This window comes from Staurois parvus, unplaced genomic scaffold (genome assembly GCF_062004578.1).
Source record: "Staurois parvus isolate SC_StPar_1 unplaced genomic scaffold, SC_StPar_1.0 ptg002113l, whole genome shotgun sequence".
Classification (NCBI taxonomy): domain Eukaryota; kingdom Metazoa; phylum Chordata; class Amphibia; order Anura; family Ranidae; genus Staurois; species Staurois parvus.
In genome coordinates this window covers 1,860,333-1,882,588 of record NW_028319909.1, presented here as the reverse complement: position 1 = coordinate 1,882,588, position 22,256 = coordinate 1,860,333, and the positions used below count along the sequence as shown (strand labels likewise).

The following is a 22,256-nucleotide window of genomic DNA, read 5'->3' as shown; positions in this document are numbered from 1 at the left end:
ATGAGGTCCTCCTTATGTTAGCCTATGCCACAGGTGTCAAACTGGTGGTCCTCCAGCTATCTCATGAGGCATTGCAAGATTGAGTTACAAGCATGACTTCCAAAGGCAGAGGCATGATGGGACTTGTAGTTTCTCAACAGCTGGAGGGCCGCCAGTTTGATACCCCTGACCTATGCCATCTACTAGTGATTACTTATATTCCCAGTCCTAGCTCTCTTCGGTTGTCTTCCACATCATTACTTCCTCTCTTCTCTGGTTTTTCTGCTTTCTTCTTCCTCCTGGGTTCTCCAAAAATGTTTTTTTCTGTTAAAGTGACCCTTCACCTAATTTTTTTCTTTGCCTAATTTTTTTGCAGGGAAAAATTAAAAGTTCAATAACCCTCCCCCTATTCACCAGCATATACTCCTCTCCCCCTCTCTGTTCCACACCAAGACCAGGTGACTATAGTGCTTCGTAAATGCAAAACTAGGCTTGTCCAAGATGGCTATGAATGGGGCCCAACACAAAATTGCAAACTTTCTTAGAATGTTGATTTTTTTTTTTTAGGGGAATTTTTTGTAAAATTGCATTTACACATAGAGAACACATGCGGCCAATGAAGAATTTGTCAGTGTCTCTTTACTGGACTTTTATAAGTTGTATTTTCCCAAAGACCAGGTGGATATAGCTCTTTGTAAACTCTAAACAAGGATTCTCCAAGATGGCTATGAATGGGGCCCAACACAAAATTGCAAACTTATTTAGAGTGCTCATAAAAGTGATACAGCGCAAATAATACAAATAAAAATGTGAAAAATGATATACTAAAGTCCAACAAAATTGGTGTCTAACCACCTTACGTGAGTGTAAGGAAGGTTTTTTTTGGCACTTTATATATAGTTTTTATCGTTATATAGTAATATATCATTGGCATCTTTTCTTTTATGTTTTATCGCTATATGTGGAAATATCTGGGAAGGAGAGTCAGTGAGAAATCGCTTAAAGAGTATTACAACTTCTGAGGATACCACACCCCACCTGCAGTCTTTTTGTCTCTTAAAGCTATATTAGCTCAAGAATTCACAGTATTTGGTGAGTGTGGATCAAATTTTTATTCACTGAAGATGTGAGCATGCTGGAAAATTTATGAAGTTTGAGTTACAGTTCTAGAAAAAATATTTTCACAAATTTATGGGACATTGGATTTTAATTTGGGGCTTTTGCTGGACTTTAATATATACTTTTTCACATTTTTATTTGTATTATTTGTGCTGTATCACTTCTATGAGTATATTTTGATGTTTAGTCAATTTCTGAACAGCAGCATTTATTTTTTATTTATTCCTTTGGCGCATTTATTCCTTTGGCGGGATTAAATCAGGCGGTGAGGAGGCAACATATCTCCTCCTCACCACCTGTCAAACACACTTGGATTGCTTTACAGAGGAGCAGCAGTGCCTGCTGCACTTGTGAATGATCCCTTAGTTGTATCCGGAACCAGCACCCTTAGGGCTCAAAATCTTATTATGAAGTGAAAAAAATGCTGCGCTACGTGAAACAATTGCACAATTCCTATATATATCAAAAAGCAAAGTGAAAAATTAAATAAAAATTTAAATATAACATTGTTGAAAAAAATTATGAAATAAATTCTATATACTGTATATACACCGTGTTTCCCTGAAAATAAGACACTGTCTTATATTTTTTTTTGGCTCAAAAAAACACACTAGGTCTTATTTTTTAAATATCCAGGTGTGGACAGGGGGTGCAGAGGTGAGCTGCAGGCAGTTGTGGATGAGGGTTACTATGGAGAGGGCCGGCTGATGACAGTTGTGAGCTGCAGTCAGGTGTTGCAAGGGTGACTTGACAGGGGAGTTTCAGACAGGGTGCAGATATGAGCCACAGACAGGGTGCAGGGGTGAGTTGCAGACAGGGAGATGCAGAGGTGAGCTGTGGCCAGGGGGGTGCAGAGCTGAGCTGTGACCAGGGGGTGCAGAGCTGAGCTGTGGCTGGGGGGGTGCAAAGATGGGTTGCAACTCAGCTCACCTCTGCACCCCCCCAGCCGCAGCTCACCTATGCACCCTGTCTGCAACTCACCTGACTCAATTTACCTCTGCAACACCTGACTGCAGCTCACCTTTGCACATCTCCCCCTCCCCCTCCACTGCCATCATATGGTTAGCTAGCTTTGCAAAACACAGCTGTCAGCAGCCGGCCCCTCTATATGGTAACTCCCGTTTCGGGTCCTATCTTCCCACACAGTGCACCAAGTGCACTTACTCACCGCTCCGCCTCTTCCCCACTGACCGGTGATCACCCCTGGGGCATTGGCTTCCATGCATTAGGCTGCAGGAGGAGATGCCCCGCCCCTAAACACACTGCATACTGCACCCGCAGATATCAGTTCCTTCCCTGTCCCACAGTGAGTACAGAGGTAGGGGGGTTCTGTGGGAGCGGACGGTGAGTACAGAGGTAGGGGGGTTCTGTGGGAGCGGACGGTGAGTACAGAGGTAGGGAGGTTCTGTGAGAGCGGATGGTGAGTACAGAGGTAGGGAGGTTCTGTGGGAGCGGATGGTGAGTACAGAGGTAGGGAGGTTCTGTGGGAGCGGATGGTGAGTACAGAGGTAGGGGGGTTCTGTGGGAGCGGATGGTGAGTACAGAGGTAGGGGGGTTCTGTGGGAGCGGATGGTGAGTACAGAGGTAGGGGGGTTCTGTGGGAGCGGATGGTGAGTACAGAGGTAGGGAGGTTCTGTGGGAGCGGATGGTAAGTACAGAGGTAGGGGGGTTCTGTGGGAGCGGATAGTGAGTACAGAGGTAGGGGGGTTCTGTGGGAGCGGATGGTGAGTACAGAGGTAGGGGGGTTCTGTGGGAGCGGATGGTGAGTACAGAGGTAGGGGGGCTCTGTGGGAGAGGATGGTGAGTACAGAGGTAGGGAGGTTCTGTGGGAGCGGATGGTGAGTACAGAGGTAGGGGGGTTCTGTGGGATGGATGGTGAGTACAGAGGTAGGGGGGTTCTGTGGGAGCGGATGGGGAGTACAGAGGTGGGGAGGTTCTGTGAGAATGGATGGTGAGTACAGAGGTAGGGGGGCTCTGTGGGAGCGGATGGTGAGTACAGAGGTAGGGGGGTTCTGTGGGAGCGGATGGTGAGTACAGAGGTAGGGAGGTTCTGTGGGAGCGGATGGTGAGTACAGAGGTAGGGAGGTTCTGTGGGAGCGGATGGTAAGTACAGAGGTAGGGGGGTTCTGTGGGAGCGGATAGTGAGTACAGAGGTAGGGGGGTTCTGTGGGAGCGGATGGTGAGTACAGAGGTAGGGAGGTTCTGTGGGAGCGGATGGTGAGTACAGAGGTAGGGGGGCTCTGTGGGAGAGGATGGTGAGTACAGAGGTAGGGAGGTTCTGTGGGAGCGGATGGTGAGTACAGAGGTAGGGGGGTTCTGTGGGAGCGGATGGTGAGTACAGAGGTAGGGGGGCTCTGTGGGAGCGGATGGTGAGTACAGAGGTAGGGGGGTTCTGTGGGATGGATGGTGAGTACAGAGGTAGGGGGGCTCTGTGGGAGCGGATGGTGAGTACAGAGGTGGGGAGGTTCTGTGGGAGTGGATGGTGAGTACAGAGGTAGGGGGGTTCTGTGAGAGCAGATGGGGAGTACAGAGGTAGGGGGGTTCTGTGGGAGCGGATGGTGAGTACAGAGGTGGGGAGGTTCTGTGAGAGTGGATGGTGAGTACAGAGGTAGGGGGGCTCTGTGGGAGCGGACGGTGAGTACAGAGGTAGGGGGGTTCTGTGGGAGCGGATGGTGAGTACAGAGGTAGGGAGGTTCTGTGGGAGCGAATGGTGAGTACAGAGGTAGGGGGGCTCTGTGGGAGCGGATGGTGAGTACAGAGGTAGGGAGGTTCTGTGGGAGCGGATGGTGAGTACAGAGGTAGGGGGGCTCTGTGGGAGCGGATGGTGAGTACAGAGGTAGGGGGGTTCTGTGGGAGCGGATGGTGAGTACAGAGGTAGGGGGGTTCTGTGGGAGCGGATGGTGAGTACAGAGGTAGGGGGGCTCTGTGGGAGCGGATGGTGCTTTCACTTCAGTCGCGCTTCTGTGTTTATAAGGGACAGTAGATATGGGTGAGCGCAGGGCCAGTGCCGGAGGTGGTGGAATGGCGTTCCGCCATGTTTCAGCTGAAAAAAATCCCTGATCACAACTAGGTCTTATCTTTGGCGTAGGTCTTATACTTTAGCAATTCCCAAAAATAGCACTATGTCTTATTTTAGGGGAAACAGGGTATATACATATATATATATATAAAACAAACAAGGACCACAAAATATATATATATATAAAAACAAGGACTACACAAAAAAATCAAAAAGTCTTTTGTAAGTATGAATCAAACAAAAGTCATTCAAAAACTCAAGTTCCATCAATAAAGTGTCTTTCAGTGATCCCTCCTTTGGATAATGAAAATATGTGCAGCTGCCACAAATTCCCGTGTAAAAACATCCTCCATATATCTGCTCACGCAGTGTGACCGCACATTATACAATGTTATGGTCTAACTGCACTTTTGGTCCCATTTGCTGCTGAGATGCTGCCATCTAGTGTCTAATCAGTACATCACTGGATCTTCATCATACCTGGTGCAATATACACCTCCGGAACATGAGTGCATTTCTTATGCATTAAATGATGAATAAAAGTTTAAAAAAATAAATCACAATGTGGAGTTCATTTTAATGAGAAATACGGCTGATAGAAAGACGCTCATCAGGAGGGAGCTTACTTTGGAGTCTTCATTCAGCAAGCTGATCTTCTGAGTCCATATGGGACCAAAAATGCAGTCAGACCGTAACATTGTATAATGTGCATGAGGTGAGCAGATATATGGAGGAGGATGTCTTTGCATGGGAATTGATGACAGATGCACATATTTTTCGTTATCCAAAAGAGGGATCCAAAGACTTGAGTTTTTGAATGACTTTCGTTTGATTCATACTTACAAAATACGTTTTGATTTTTTTTGTGTGGTTCTCTATATATACAATAATAATAATAATTTTAATATATATATATATATATATATATATTTTTTTTTTTTTTTTTTTTTTTTTTTTTAAATAATACTTTTTTTCAACAATTTTATTTTTTTTTTTTAATGTAATTTTTCACTTTGCTTTTTGACATTTGGCATTTTTTTCACTTCATAATATGATTGTAAAATTTGCCCCACTGAGATGTGGGTTGTGTGCACTAGCGGCTACAGTATCTATACGTCACCATTTAATTTGTTTTGTTTTCATTAGTCATAGTTTGCTCTTGAGTTATTCAATTTATTTCCTTTACATATAAAGATAGGGTGTGGTAAAATGCTGCAGTTGAGTCACGGTTTTACTGCCCCCAAGCCTTACCGCCTTTAGCTGCTGAGGCAGTAGCCAAATATTTATAGATGTCGCAGCAGGAATGACACCCCCTGTTGCTTTTGGTGGGTGCTACCACCTCTTATTAAATAAATGGGGTCACTCTTCAAGCTTCCTTCAACTGCATGCTTCTGCTGGGTCCAAAGGGTTAAAGCAGGTGGTGAGAAAGCAACACACCACTGCATTCACTATATCTGGTCTCCCCGGACCCTGCATTCACTATATCTGGTCTCCCCGGACCCTGCATTCACTATATCTGGTCTCCCCAGACCCTGCATTCACGATATCCGCTCTCCCCGGACCCTGCATTCACTATATCTGGTCTCCCCGGACCCCGCATTCACTATATCCCGTCTCCCCGGACCCTGCATTCACTATATCTGGTCTCCCCGGACCCTGCATTCACTATATCCTGTCTCCCCGGACCCTGCATTCACTATATCTGGTCTCCCCGGACCCCGCATTCACTATATCCGGTCTCCCCAGACCCCGCATTCACTATATCCTGTCTCCCTGGACCCTGCATTCACCATATCTGGTCTCCCTGGACCCTGCATTCACTGTATCTGCTCTCCCTGGACCCTGCATTCACTATATCCGGTCTCCACGGACCCTGCATTCACTATATCTGGTCTCCCCAGACCCTGCATTCACGATATCCGCTCTCCCCGGACTCTGCATTCACTATATCCGCTCTCCCCGGACTCTGCATTCACTATATCTGCTCTCCCCGGACCCTGCATTCATTATACAGTATCTGGTCTCCCCGGAGCCTGCATTCACTATATCCACTCTGCCCGGACCCTGCATTCAATATATCCAGTCTCCCACAGTACACACAACATGGAAATGCAATTAGTTCAGTGAATATAAATTGCTAAATACCTTTTCTCATCAGCAGTATATAGCAGTCTTGTGACTTCTATCAGTGTTCAGCCAAGCGCTAGCTAAAGCTTGTAGAAGGAGTTTTCTTTCTGCTCTAGGAAGATGCAAAACACCTGACCTCTGTCTGACCAGTGCTGATTGGCCCTGTGCTTATCACACGCACTCTCCCAAGGGGAAAAAAAAAAAAACTCTCTAGCAATACACACCAAACTGAGCATGTGCAAAATGCCTACTGTTTATCAGGAAATAAGAGGTGGTCACTTGAAAAAGAGGAGGAACAGAGAAGACAGGATCAAACAGCCATTTCGCAGATGATTAACCCCTTAGGTTCCACAGTGAGTATAACAAGCATGCTTTGTACTGTTGTGGGTTTAGTAACACTTTAAACCCATCATTTCAGAAGAGGTGTCTATAGGCAATGACTATCACTGATGATAAATTTGGCTTCATATGTCAACCAAAAACTTACCTTAAATAACATTTCAATAGAAGAACAACAGCAATTATGATTATCAGGAGGATAATTCCACATGTTATGCCAAAGATCCAATGACTGACTGTTAAAAAATAAAAAAATAAAGGTAAGTAAAAGTAACAATTTTGAGAAATAAATTCGGTATCCAGAACGATCGCATTTTTTTTTAGCATTTTTTGAGACAGATAAAGCTTTATTTTGGTGATATTTATTCATCACCGGGATTTTTATTTTTATATACAGTTGCAAGAAAAAGTATGTGAACCCCTTGGGATTACATGGAATTTTGCATGAATTGGGCATAAAATGTGCTCTGAACGTCATCTAAGTCACAACAATAGAAGAACACAGTCTGCTGAACATAATACTACACAAACATTAGATGTTGCCATGGTTTAATTGCACATAACATGTAAACATTCACAGTGCAGGGAGGAAAAAGTATGTGATCCTTTGATTTAATAACTGGTTGACCCTCCTTTGGCAGGAATAACCTCAACCAAACGTTTCCTGTAGTTGCAGATCAGACCTGCACAACGATCTGGAGTCATTTTGGACCACTCCTCTTCACAAAATTGTTTCAGTGTAGAAATATTCTTGGGATGTCTGGTGTGAATCGCTCTCTTAAGGTCATGCCACAGCATTTCAATCGGGTTGAGGTCAGGACTCTGACTGGGCCACTCCAGAAGGCGTATTCTGTGCTGTGGCAGCCATTGTTTTGTTGAATTACTTGTATGCTTTGGGTTATTGTCCTGTTGCATCACCCATCCTCTGCGGAGCTTCAGTTGGTGGACAGATGGTCGTACGTTTTCCTGCAAAATGTCTTGATAAACTCTGGAATTCATTTTCCCATCAATGACAACAATCCGTCCAGGCCCTGAGGCAGCAAAGCAGCCCCAAACCATGATGCTCCCTCCGCCATGTTTTACAGTGGGGATGAGGTTTTGATGTTGGTGTGCTGGGCCTTTTTTTCTCCACACCTAGTGTTGTGTGTTCTTCCCAAACAACTCAATCTTGGTGTCATCTGTCCACAGTATATTTTGCCAGTAGTGCTGTGGAACATCCAGGTGCTCTTTTGCAAACTTCAAACGTGCTACAATATTCTTTTTGGACAGCAATGGCTTCCTCCGTGGTGTCCTCCCATGTACTCCATTCTTGTTTAATGTTTTCCTTATTGTAGATGTGTCAACAAAAATGTAAGCATGTGCCAGAGATTTCTGTAGGTCTTTAGCTGACACTCTGGGATTCTTCTTTACCTCATGCAGCATTCTGCGCTGTGCTCTTGCAGTCATTTTTACAGGACGACCACGCCTAGGGAGAGTAGCAACAGTGCTAAACATTCTCCATTTGTAGACAGTCTGTCTTACCGTGGACACATGAACATCAAGGCTTTTGGAGATACTTTTGTAACCCTTTCCAGCTTCATGCAAGTCAACAATTCTTGATCATAGGTCTTCTGAGAGCTCTTTTCTGCGAGGCATGGTTCACATCAGAGAGTGCTTCTTGAAACCAGTAAACCCAAAACAGGTGTGTGTTTTTTAAGGGCAGGACAGCTGTCAGCAACACATCCAATATCATCACACTGATTGGAGTCAAGGTTGGCTCACTCCTGGCTCCAATTAGCTCTGGGAGAAGTCATTAAGCTAGGGCCTCACATACTTTTTCCTCCCTGCACTGTGAATGTTTACATGTTATGTGCAATTAAACCATGGGAACATCTAATGTTTGTGTAGTATTATGTTCAGCAGACTGTGTTCTTCTATTGTTGTGACTTAGATGACGTTCAGAGCACATTTTATGCCCAATTCATGCAAAACTCCACGTAATCCCAAGGGGTTCACATACTTTTTCTTGCAACTGTAAATGAAAAAGTAAAAAAAAAATTTAAAAAAGTGTTTTTCTTATAAAATATTGCAAATAAATAATATTTCATCATAAATCTTGGCCATACTTTATTCAGTTATCTTTTTAGTAAAAAAAATAATAACCCAAATTAGTTTATAACAAAAAATTATAATTTAAAAAAAAAAATTAAAAATTTTTTTTTTATATTATTATTTATGTTTGTTTTTTTACATACTGTCACCCTAGCAGTACAGTGTCACCATGGCGACACTGTACTACTTGTGGGGGTGATGAAGTTTTTTTTTTTATATTTACACTGATTGCGTTTACACCCATAAAGGCTGTAAAAGCAATCATTTCTCCATCTCTCTGGCTGCATTCCTGCAGCCATTAAGAAATGCTGTGTGAGCTGTGATTGGTCACAGCTTGTCACATGGTACAAGGCTGTTGTGAATAGCCCTGTACCATGTGACCTCTGTGATCATTCACAGATTTCACACGTAGTAAGCAATGATGTCAGAAGTGTACCCACCTCTGTACCCTTAACCACTTCACTAACACCCCCTTCCCTCTCTCCGACCACCACCTCCTCACGTTCTCCATCTCCCCTTCCCCTAACTCCCCCCCCCCAGTGCGCCAAACCATCACCAGCCGCAACCTCCGCAACCTGCACCCGGCCCCCCTCCACTCGGCTGCCGACCGCTTACACAACAGCATCCTTCCACTGTCATGTCCTGACCTAGCCACCACCGCGTACAACGACTCACTATCAGCTACCCTAGACTCTCTGGCACCCCTTACCACACGCAACATCAAACCCAGACCACTCCAACCCTGGCAGAACGACCACACTAAATGCCTCAAACGTCGCAGTCGTGCGCTGGAGAGACTATGGCGCAAAACCAGGTCCCCTCATGCATTCTCCCTCTACAAATCTGCCTTCCTCACCTACACCTCCTCCCTCCACGCCGCCAAGCAGGCCTACTTCGTTAACCTGATTAACACCCTCTCCACCTGCCCTCGCCGACTCTTCTCCACCTTCAACTCCCTGCTCCCCCCCCCCCTCCTCCACTCAGTACCTCACTTACCGCCCACGAGATTGCCACTCATCTCCACAATAAGATTGACGCAATCCGCAAGGACATAGTCAACTTGCAATCTACCTCCCCATCTAGCCTCCCCCCTTCCATCACCCCCTCATCTCTCCCCCCCTCTGACCTCGCAACGGCACTGCCCCCCACCACACCCAAGGCCCTGCCTACCGTAACCCCCCCATCACTGCACTCCTTCAGCCCTACTACCACTGAGGAAGTCAGCAGAGTCTTCTCAGAAGCCCGCCTCACTACCTGCCCCCTGGACCCTATCCCCTCTCAACTCCTCCGGTCACCCCCCTCTTCCCTCATCCGCTCCCTTACCCACATCTTCAATCTCTCCCTCTCTACTGGCGTCTTCCCCTCCCCCCTAAAACATGCGCACATCACCCCCATACTCAAAAAGCCCTCCCTGGACCCCACTGACCTCAACAACCTCAGACCAATTTCCCTGCTGCCACTCACTTCCAAGCTCCTTGAGCGCTTGGTCTTCGATCGCCTAAGCGCCCACCTGACTGACAGCAACCTCCTTGACCCACTACAGTCCGGCTTCCGTCCCCTACACTCCACCGAAACTGCCCTCCTCAAAATCACCAATGATCTACTAACCGCCAAAGCCAAAGGCGACTACTCTGTCCTCCTCCTCCTAGACCTCTCCGCGGCCTTTGACACAGTCGACCACCCCCTCCTCCTTAATAAACTACTCTCCCTTGGCATCAGAGACACCACTCTCTCTTGGTTCTCGTCCTATCTATCCCAACGCTCCTTCAGCGTTTCCTACAACGATACCACCTCCTCTTCCCTCCCCCTCTCTGTTGGGGCCCCCCAGGGCTCTGTCCTTGGACCCCTTCTCTTCTCCATCTACACCTCCTCCCTTGGCAAACTCATACACTCCCACGGCTTCAATTACCACCTCTATGCTGATGATACTCAAATCTACCTATCCACCCCTCACCTCACCCCCACATTCTCCGCCCGCATCACTCACCTCCTAAACGACATCTCTGACTGGATGTCTCTCCATTTCCTCAAACTCAACCTCTCCAAAACCGAGCTTCTCATCTTTCCCCCTTCCTGCGCCCCCCCCCCCATCCTTTCCGTCACTACCAACAACACCACCATCAATCCCGCCCAGCAAGCCAAGGTCCTTGGCGTCATTCTGGACTCAAACTTTTCCTTTCAACCTCATGTCAAATCACTGACAAACACATGCAGGCTCCACCTCCGGAACATCGCCAAGATACGCTCCTCCCTCACCCCAGACACCACTAAACTACTCGTACACTCCCTGATTATCTCACGCCTTGACTACTGCAACTGCCTACCCCAGTGCAGGCTCTCCCCGCTTCAGACCATCCTGAACTCAGCGGCCAGACTCATCCACCTCACCAGCCGCTCCACCTCTGCCACCCCCCTCTGCCTCTCCCTCCACTGGCTCCCCATTGCCCAACGCATTAAATTCAAATTGCTCACCCTGACCTATAAGGCCATTCACAACACTGCCCCTGACTACCTCACCGACCTGATTCCCAGGTATCACCCTGCCCATACCCTTCGCTCTTCACAGGACCTCCTTCTATCTTGCTCCCTGGTCTCCTCCTCCCACGCACAACTGCAAGACTTCTCCAGGTCCTCCCCCATCCTCTGGAACTCACTACCCCAATCCATCAGACTGTCACCTTCCCTCCTCACCTTCAGGCGCTCCCTGAAAACCCACCTCTTCAGGGAATCCTACCCCACCCTCACCTAACAGCCGCTGCCCTTCCCTCCTCCTACCACTCCATCCCCCACAGCCGTTTCCTCCTGTGCCTCTACCCACTCCCTCCTAGATTGTAAGCTCAATTGAGTAGGGCCCTCTTACCCCTTGTCTACTGTTTGATGTTACTGTTCTGTTTCATGTATTGTCCCCCCCTCTATTGTACAGCGCTGAGCAAACCCTTTGGCGCTATATAAACTCGATAAATAAATAAATAAATAAGTGACATCTTGCTTACTACTCTGCATGTGATCACTGATTGGCCAATCAGTAATCACATGATCGGGACCTCACACAGAGGTCCTGTACAACAATCGGTGTTCCACTGTGTCCGGAGGACACAGCGGGCACCGGATCGCGGTGCTGCGCGCTCCCAGGGAGGGAGCACAGCTTGAAAAAATACAAAATAAAGTGGGCCCATGCTTTGCATTACATCACGGATATGGTGTCTGATTTGAGCATGTGCAGGACTCTGCTGCTGAGATGATACTGCCATCTAGTGTCTAATCAGTACATCGCTGGGTCTTCATCATACCTGGTGCAATATACACCTCCGGAACGTGAGGGTATTTCATATGTTTTAATTGATGAATAAAAGTTTAAAAGGATAAAGCACTATGTGGAGTTCTTTTTAATGAGGAATACGGCTGATACAAAGATGCTTATCAGGAGGGAGCTTACTTTGGAGTCCTGATTCAGCAAGCTGATCTTCTTAGTTCATATGGGACCAAAAGTGCAGTTACACCGTAACATTGTATAACGTGCGGTCACACTGCGTGAGGTGAGCAGATATACGGCGGAGGATGTATTTGCACGGGAATTGATGACAGCTGCTCATATTTTTCGTTATTCAAAGGAGGGTTCACTGAATGAACACTTTATTGATGGAACTTGATTTTTTGAATGACTTTTATTTGATTCACACTTGAAAATATTCTTTATTTGTTGTTTTTTTGTGTGGTTTTTGATATATTTTAAATATAGATAATATATATATATATATATATATATATTATTTATACATTTTTAATTATCTTTATTTATTTATTTATTTATTTATGCATTCAGATTTTTATTTCAACATTAATATGTTTTTTACAATTTTTTCTTCTAGTATATATTTATTTTTTCACTTTGTTTTTTGGTTATATAATGGTTTGTGCCATTGTTTCATGTAGCGCAGCATTTTTTCACTTCACATTATGATACCATAGTGACACTGTACTACTTGTGGGGTGTTATGAAGATTTTCTCTCTTTTTTTACACTGATTGCTTCTACACCCATAAAGGCTGTAAAAGCAATCATTTCTCCTTCTCTTTGGCTGCATTCCTGCAGCCATTGAGAAATACTGTGTGAGCTGTGATTGGTGACAACTTGTCACATGGTACAAGGCTGCTGTGAATGGCCTTGTACCATGTGACCTCTGTGATCATTCACAGATTTCACAAGCAGTAAGCAATGATGGCAGAAAGTGACATCTTGTTTACTACTATTCATGTGATCACTGATTGGCCAATCAGTGATCACATGATCAGGACCTCACACAGCGGTCACCGTACAGCGATCTGTGTTCAGAGGACACATCGGGCACCGATTGTGGTGCCGTGTGCTCCCTGGGAGCATGCACAGGCAATGGATTTGGGGACGTTTTGAAACATCCACCTGCATTGGCAGCACTCCCATCCAGCCATTTTTATCAACATGGGCCGGATGGGAAGAGGTTAAAGATGATTTCTTTATTTATTATTATATAATTATACAGGATTTATATATGGTGCCAACAGTTTGCTCAGCGCTTTACAATATAACGGGAGACAATACAGCAACAATACAGTTCAATACAAGAGGGATAGGAGGGATAGGAGGGCCCTGATCCTTGGAGCTTACAATCTAATAGGGGAGGGGCTGGTAGAACAAAAGGTAATAACTGTGGGGGAAGAACTGATGGTAGAAATAGAAGATTTGGTTATTAGCTGAAGGCAGCATAGGCTTCCCTGAAGAGAGAGGTTTTCAGAGATTGCCTAAAAGTGAGCAGGGTAGGTGATAGACCGATTGGGGTAGAGAGTTCCAGGGGATGGGGAGGCTCTGGATAAGTCCTGGAGAAGAGCACGGGAGGAAGAGACACGGTAGCTAGAGAGCAGGAGGTTTTGAGAGGAGCGGAGAGGACGGTTTGGGTGATATTTGGAGACAAGATCGGTGATGTAATTTAGAGCAGAGTTGTAAATGGCTTATATGTTAATGTTTTGAATTTTATTCATTGGGCAATGGGAAGCCAGTGGAGGGATTGGCAGAGAGGGATGGAGGACACTGAGTGGAGGCCAGTGGAGGGATTGGCAGAGAGGAATGGAGGGTACTGAGTGGAGGCCAGTGGAGGGATTGGCAGAGAGGGATGGAGGACATTGAGTGGAGGCCAGTGGAGGGATTGGCAGAGAGGAATGGAAGACACTGAGTGGAAGCCAGTGGAGGGATTGCAGAGAGGAATGGAGGACGCTGAGTGGAGGCCAGTAGAGGGATTGGCAGAGAGGAATGGAGGACACTGAGTGGAGGACAGTGGAGGGATTGGCAGAGAGGGATGAAGGACACTGAGTGGAGGACAGTGGAGGGATTGGCAGAGAAGGATGGAGGATACTTAGAGGAGGACAGTGGAGGGATCGGCAGGGAAGGGTGGAGGACACTGAGTGGAGGCCAGTAGAGGGATTGGCGGAGAGGAATGGAGGGTACTGAGTGGAGGCCAGTGGAGGGATTGGCAGAGAGGAATGGAGGACACTGAGTGGAGATCAGTGGAGAGATTGGTAGAGAGGGGAGGAGGACACTGAGTGGAGGCCAGTGGAGGGATTGGCAGAGAGGGATGGAGGACACTGAGTGGAGGCCAGTGGAGGGATTGGCAGAGAGGGATGGAGGACACTGAGTGGAGGTCAGTGGAGGGATTGGCAGATAGAGATGGAGGACACTGAGTGAAGGTCAGTGGAGGGATTGGCAGAGAGGGGTGGCAGATGCAGAACGGTTAGTAAGGTGGATGAGTCTGGCAGCAGCATTCATGATAGACTGAAGAGGGGATAGCCTGCGATTAGGTCATCCAGTGAGGAGGGAGTTACAATAGTCAAGGTGAGACTTGGGAAAACATGGCGATTTCTGGGGAAACTGTCCTATTTGCACCATACTGCATCCTAAATAAGAGTGTAACATGTAACCTGCACAAAAGGTGGAGTTCGCCTTTAACGCGGATTACTATATAATCTACTTGTGAAAATGTTCCCTGATGCATTACTAACAGATGATGCAGTGCATTGCCTTGTTTCACATTGTTTTAATTATTTTACAAATAAATTATATTTTGTTTTATTTTTATTCTAATTCCACGTTGCCCTATGTTCTTGTCAAGGATTGCAGGATATCATTTTCTTTTCAAACTTAGCAAAAAAATAATAACATTTTTTAAGAAATGCACTGAAAACATATACTCCAAAGTAAAAAAAAGAGAAGTGGATTCTGAATTAAATTCCCCTTGGGAAGGTAATTTGCAAAAAATGTACCTAAAATATGATGAAAATCTTAGATATTACAAGAAATAACTTTTTGACACCAATGTTGAGATACAAAAGCTTCACTTGCAGAATGCCAACTTTTTTACCCATCCAATGTTCTTTGTATGAAAAGACAAAGAACATCTAGAAAGATATAATAGGGACGTCACCATAAAAAAGATAAGAAGTACTGTATACAGTACACAGGATAAGCTGGCATTCTGTAGTAGGAGAGCTTCTAAATGGAGTTCTTATCCTATATCACATTTCTCAGTTCAGCAGAATTATAGTAATTACCTTCACTTTTATCAGCTTCTCTTGTTGGAGGTGAGCCTGGTGGTATGGTATATCCTACATATAAGACACAGAATTATTTAAATGTCAGTACATGTATGGTGGTGGTGGGTATGTACCCACATGGAAAAAAAATATATCTTAAATATATTATAAAAATATTCTTCCCATATATATTGACATATATTTGAAATACTACAAAGTTGGCCGTATTCAAAATATATATATAGTAGTATATTTGAAAATTTATTTTTAAAAATATGTTTCATATAGTTTGTAATATATACAAAATGCGTTTCAACATACAGTATATATATATATATATATATACTGTATGCTGAAATGCGTTTTTTATATATTACAAAGTATATGAAGAATATTCTTTCAAATACATTTTCAAATATACTGTATATCTTAAATACATTTAATCTACATTTTTTGAATGCATTTACAAATATATGTAGAAATATATTTTAAAATTACTTTTTTATATTTAAAAAAATGTTAAGAATATAATTTAAAAAAATATACTCTGAAAAATATTTTTCATATATTTTGTATATAATATAATAGTAATTACCTTTACTTTTATCAGCTTCTCTTGTTGGATTTGAGCCTAGTGATATGGTATCTCCTACATATAAGACACAGAATTATTTAAATGTCAGTACATGTATGGTGGTGGTGGGTATGTACCCACATGGAAAAAAAATATATCTTAAATATATTATAGAAATATTCTTCCCAAATATATTGACATATATTTGAAATGCTACAAAGTTGGCCGTATTCAAAATATATATAGTAGTATATTTGAAAATTTATTTTTAAAAATATGTTTCATATAGTTTGTAATATACAGTATAAAAAACGCGTTTCAACATACAGTATATATATATATATATATATATATATTTCTTTCTTTTTTTTTAAATAAAGCATGGGGTTGGATCAATTATGCTTTGGGGTTGTGTTGCAGCCAGTGGCACAGGGAACATCTCACGAGTAGAAGGAAAAATGGATTCAATAAAATTTCAGCAAATTTTGGATGGTAACTTGATGCCATCTGTGAAAAAGCTGAAGTTAAAGAGAGGATGGCTTCTACAAATGGATAATGATCCTAAACACACCTCGAAATCCACGGGGGATTACATCAAGAGGCGTAAACTGAAGGTTTTGCCATGGCCTTCACAATCTCCTGACCTCAACATAATTGAAAATCTATGGATAGACCTTAAAAGAGCCGTGCGTGACAGACAGCCCAGAAATCTCAAAGAACTGAAAGACTTTTGTAAGGAAGAATGGGCAAAGATACCTCAAACAAGAATTGAAAGACTCTTGGCTGGCTACAAAAAGCGTTTACAAGCTGTGATACTTGCCAAAGGGGGCAGTACAAGATATAAATTCTGCAGGGTGCCCAAACTTTTGCAGACGCCATTTTTTTGTTTTCTGTTATTTTGAAAGTGTAAATGATGGAAATAAAATCTAACTTTTGTTGACATATTATACGAATGTCTAATCTGTAATTTGATGCCTTTTGGAGATTTTTCCATCTTTCCTTGGCTTCTTTATGCACATTAATACAAATGTTTAGCTGGGGTGCCCAAACTTTCGATCCCCACTGTATATATATATATATTTTGGTAGAATATTTTTTAAATATATTAAAAATAAATTGTTCTTCCATGTGGCTATCACTTGATAACCACACTCAAAGATGGTTTATTTTACAAAAACACCTTGAGAGTCACATCCAAAAACCCTACTGTGTTCTAGTTGAGGTTTGTGGGACTCCAAGATTAATACATATTTTTTTTCCGTACCTAAGAAAAGAAATCCAATATTTTCAGTAGTTTACATATTTTGAGAAATACATTGAAGAAAAATATCATTCATGGGATCTGCATATGCAAATCTTTTCCAATGTAAAACAAAAAAAATGTGGTTTCTAAATTTAAATCCTTCTCAGAAGCTAATTTGCACAAATGTACCTAAAATATGGCTGATATCTTAATTATTACAAGAATTAACTTGATAATGAAGTACACCAGCGCTGCTTATAGAATGCCAACTTTTCTACTCATCTAAATGTTGTTACTAAAGACGAAGATTTGTGTGGAAAGACAAAGAACATCTAGAAAAATATAAGAAAAATGTTACTATGAATAAAGCTGGGACAAGTTGGCGTTCTGTAGTAGGAGAATATATAAAAAGAATTCCTATATCATGTTTTTCAGGTCAGAGAGATTACAGTAAGCCATTACCAGTACTTGAATGTGGGGTTGAGCACATTCCGTTGCCTTCTTTGCAGCCTACAAATAAGACGCAGAATCATTTGAATGTCAGCACACATATACAGATAAATGATGCCGTGCATTGACTTTTTTTTTTTTTTCTATCTTGCTCTATGTTCAATCAAGAATTGTGAAACTCTGAGATTATTATATTCTTTTTCAAATTAAAGAAAAGAAATCCAATATTTTTGGAAAATAAAATATTTTGAGAAATACATTGAAACAAATCATAATCGACGGGGTCTGCAAAATACAGATCTTCCAGTGTAAAAAAATGTGGATTCTGGAAAGCTAATTTGCAAAAATGTTCCTAAAATACAATGGAAATCTTAATTATTACAAAGGCGACTTTGACACAGATGATGAAATACAACAGCTACATTTATAGAATGCCAACTTCTTTACCCATCCAACTCTAGCACTACTCCCTTAGGAGTAGCAATAACTTTGGGTCCCCTATAGTCCTGCACAGCCAGGCAGCATGCATTTTTTATTCAGACTTGCATCCAGAAGACAGTAACCAGTCCTTGAGCTTGTTTGTTTGTGATTCTATTCAGGGATTTGAACTGGGATAGGGCAAGGGGTGTACGGGGTGCCCAATGGTCTGATAACTGAGGACAAACTTCCTGAAACTATGTACAAGTCTTACCATTCAAAAATCCTCTTCTTGGAGAGCTAGCCAGCCTCTCGTGATGTACCACCCAAGACCCTAGATTCTCCTATTCCAGCAGCTTTAGGTGAATCCCAGTATCTGTCACTTTAAATAATGAAACTGTCCTGAGTAGCAGCTAATCTAGTTTTCCACCAGAGTGCTCCTTCCCCTATGAGGCCCAGGGGGTGCAGATTTACTCCATCAGTCCTTCTCCTGTGCTGCTGATGGGTCCGTGGTTGCTACCAGGCCTTCTAGCTGCTGCACAGGTGCTCCTTGTCTGGGGGCCAGTGATGTCACAGGCTTTCTGCCTTCCAAGGTCTCTGCCTGTAGGTAAGTCCCTTCCCATCTGGGACCCCTCCCAGGCTCCTGCTCTCCAGCCTCACTTCTCCCAAACTCTCCCACTGCTGAGCAGGCTCAGTCACTTTTAAGGGTTGTCCTGGCCCCTTGCCAACTCTTTTGTTCGGGGTTGGTCAGGATCCCTCAAAAGTGCTGATCAGTCACTCCTCACATCTGCTTACTGCTTCTAGAACTTTCTCCAACGTTCTAGTGCAGAGAGAAGTCTCTGCAGAGCCTCTCGGCTCCAACCCAAATTTGACCCTCTGATTATTACACCTGGGCTGCTACTCAGCCCCTGTCTGAAAATTGCAGTCTAGCTCCCCCTAGCTGACTAGGAGAGTGCTACACAACCAAAGACTAAATCCCAGGAGTTTTTTTTTCTTGTTCAGAGGGCTGAATGAAAGAAAATTGTACTAATGATGCAATGTTAGTACAGAGAACTACCCGCTGAGCTATTGTGTTCTGACAGGGGGACCATCCCCCTGCCTTGCCAGAACCGATGTGTTCTGGCAAGGCACTCCATGCTCGCAGCCCTTGCAAGCGCTGATTGGATGCTGATCAGTAGATGTTTTTCTGGCATGCCCATTCTGCAGAAGCCGGACATTCAGTTGGCTTCTGTCAGACAGGCCTCTGTAGTGTACACAAGGGGTGAATGTCGGCTGCTTTCTGTTGAACTGGCCCATACCGGCTGATATACAGCAGGGCTCTACCAGGCATATGAATTGGTTTTAAAGACAAAGAACATTTTGAAATATATATATAACAAGGAGGTTACCATGAAAAAAAGATAATAAATAATGTGGGATAGGTTGGCATTCTGTAGTGGGAAAGTGTAGAAAATAGAATTCCTATCCTCAATTATAATTCTCAAGTCTGAGAGATTATAGTCAGCCATTACCAGTTCCTTCTGGTTGTGGATTTGAGCATGGTTCATCTTTTTTGTAGTCTACAAATAAGAGATAGTACACATGAATGTCAGTACATACAGTACATGGGACATATGCACATCAAAGGGGGAAGGTATGATTCACTTTTTGACTTTTTATTTACAAAAACACCTTGAGGGTCACATCCAAAAACCCTTCACTGAGGGGCAGATGCACAAAGGAGTGAATGATGGGAAACCAAACTTACTTATAATTGATTTTAGTACACAACAGGGTGGTGGGATATCTTTTTGGGTCCTTTCACACTGCAATATTGCAGTATAGCCCCCCCTAGCTGACTAGGAGAGTGCTACACAACCAAAGACTAAAACCTAGTACAGATGAGGAGGTGCTTTTCTTTTGTTTAGTAGGCTGAATGAAAAAAAAAACTGAGGAGCTTGGGAGGAGGTCACTGTACTAACGATGTTCTGACAGGGGGAACGGCTCACTCCCTCCACCCCCCCCCATCAGAGTACATCGGTCAGTGCTCACAGCCTTGTTTTAAACCTCTTTCCTGTTTGATATGATTATCTAAATACATAAGGGCGCAGGTGCACTTTAAATCGTCGCAACAAACGTATCCCACCTGGGGAAATTATTTTGTTAAGAAAAAAAATATACCTTGTTCATAGCCTGGATTATGTTTCCTTTCATGCTAGGCCACCACCTCATGCCACTGTTGACAGGCTACCCTTAGTACACTTACAGTATTGGATATCATAACCACACAATGCACACCAAGTCTGAGTAAAGTAACTGGAATGGTGATACCTTTACCATTGATGGCGTTAGTCATCTCACTGGGATAAATGTCTCCTATGGAGGAAAGAGTTGTTACAAAAATATAACTTACAACTGACCAAACTAAAAGTACATAAAGTGTATCTAAAGACAAAAAAGGAAGCTGGCCAGTCTTCTTTCCTTCCTTCCTTCCTTCTTTCCTTCCTTCCTTCCTTCCTTCCTTCCTAATTTCTGAATTTCTTTCCTTTCTGATTTTTTTTCTTTCTCTCCATCCCTCTGCCTCTCTCTGTCTCTCTCCCCCCCTCTCTCTGTCTCTCCCCCCCCTCTCTCCCTCTCCCCTCCCCCCCTCTCTCTTCCCCCCTCTCCCCTCTCTCTCCCCCCCCTCTCTCTCTCTCTCCCCCCTCCCCCCCTCGCTCTCCCCCTCCCTCCCTCTCTCTCCCTCTCCCTCTCTCCCCCTCCCTCCCTCTCTCTCTCTCCCTCTCTCTCCCTCTCCCCTCTCTCTCCCTCTCCCTCTCCCTCTCCCCCTCTCCCTTTCTTTCTCCCCCTCTCCCTTTCTTTCTCCCCCCTCTCTCTCTTTCTCCCCTCTCTCTCTCTCTCTATTTCTTTCTCCCTCTCTCTCTCTTGTCATTGCTGTGGAGCCCAAAGCAGCTTCCCCTTGAGCCCACATTGCTGGCAAATAGTTTTCCTAGTGTAGCCGGGCAGCCGGTCCTGGGACGGACTGACAGCAGTGTGGATCAACAAAGAGCTGGTTCTTTCTTTCTTTCTTTCTTTCTTTCTTTCTTTCTTTCTTTCTTTCTTTCTTTCTTTCTTTCTTTCTTTCTTTCTTTCTTTCTTTCTTTCTTTCTTTCTTTCTTTCTCTCTTTCTTTCTCCCCCTCTTTCTCTCTCCCTCTCTCTCTTTCTCCCTCTCTTTCTCTCTTTCTTTCTCCCTCTCCCTCTCTCTCTTTCTTCCCCCCTCTCTCTCTCTCCTCTCCCTCCCCCCCTCTCTCTCCCTCTTTCCCTCCCTCTCTCTCTCTCCCTCTCTCTCATTCAAAACTGGGCATACAGTCTATTTACTCTATACGACCAGCAGCTACAAAGGTCAGTAATGACTTGTTTTAAAGCTCTTTTATCTATCTCACCTGGGTTAATTGTTTTGTTTAAAAAAAATATATATATTGCCTTGTTCATGGACTTGATTATGCTTCATTTCATGCTAGGCCACCACCTCATGCCACTGTTGACAGGCTACCCTTAGTACACTTACAGTATTGGATATCATAACCACACAATGCACACCAAGTCTGAGTAAAGTAACTGGAATGGTGATACCTTTACCATTGCTGGCGTTAGTCATCTCACTGGGATAAATGTCTCCTATGGAGGAAAGAGTTGTTACAAAAATATAACTTACAACTGACCAAACTAAAAGTACATAAAGTGTATCTAAAGACAAAAAAGGAAGCTGGCCAGTCTTCTTTCCTTCCTTCCTTCCTTCCTTCCTTCCTTCCTTCCTTCCTAATTTCTGAATTTCTTTCCTTTCTGATTTTTTTTCTTTCTCTCCATCCCTCTGCCTCTCTCTGTCTCTCTCCCCCCCTCTCTCTGTCTCTCCCCCCTCTCTCTCCCTCTCCCCTCCCCCCTCTCTCTCTTCCCCCCTCTCCCCTCTCTCTCCCCCCCCTCTCTCTCTCTCTCTCTCTCTCCCTCTCCCCCCCCCTCGCTCTCTCCCTCCCTCTCTCTCTCTCCCTCTCTCTCTCTCTCCCTCCCCCTCCCTCCCCCTCCCTCCCCCCTCCCTCTCTCCCTCTCCCTCTCTCTCCCTCTCCCTCTCTCTCTCCCTCTCCCTCTCTCCCTTTCTTTCTCCCCCTCTCTCTCTTTCTCCCCTCTCTCTCTCTCTCTCTCTCTTTCTTTCTCCCTCTCTCTCTCTTGTCATTGCTGTGGGGCCCAAAGCAGCTTCCCCTTGAGCCCACGTTGCTGGCAAATAGTTTTCCTAGTGTAGCCGGGCAGCCGGTCCTGGGACGGACTGACAGCAGTGTGGATCAACAAAGAGCTGGTTCTTTCTTTCTTTCTTTCTTTCTTTCTTTCTT

The 22,256-nt window shown here is 44.2% G+C and overlaps 1 protein-coding gene across 1 annotated transcript in view; it reads right to left on the bottom strand.

Moving 5' to 3' along the window:
* Positions 1–22,256, bottom strand: part of LOC149432712 (uncharacterized) — a 39,576-nt gene that overhangs the window by 4,008 nt on the left and 13,312 nt on the right. The window contains exons 4-10 of the mRNA XM_089664974.1: positions 21,508–21,552; positions 20,229–20,273; positions 19,430–19,477; positions 17,514–17,561; positions 15,830–15,883; positions 15,253–15,306; positions 6,732–6,819 (exon numbers count right to left, since the gene is read on the bottom strand). Coding sequence (XP_089521100.1) covers positions 6,732–6,819; positions 15,253–15,306; positions 15,830–15,883; positions 17,514–17,561; positions 19,430–19,477; positions 20,229–20,273; positions 21,508–21,552 — 382 coding nt within the window. The remainder of the gene's footprint in view (positions 1–6,731; positions 6,820–15,252; positions 15,307–15,829; positions 15,884–17,513; positions 17,562–19,429; positions 19,478–20,228; positions 20,274–21,507; positions 21,553–22,256) is intronic.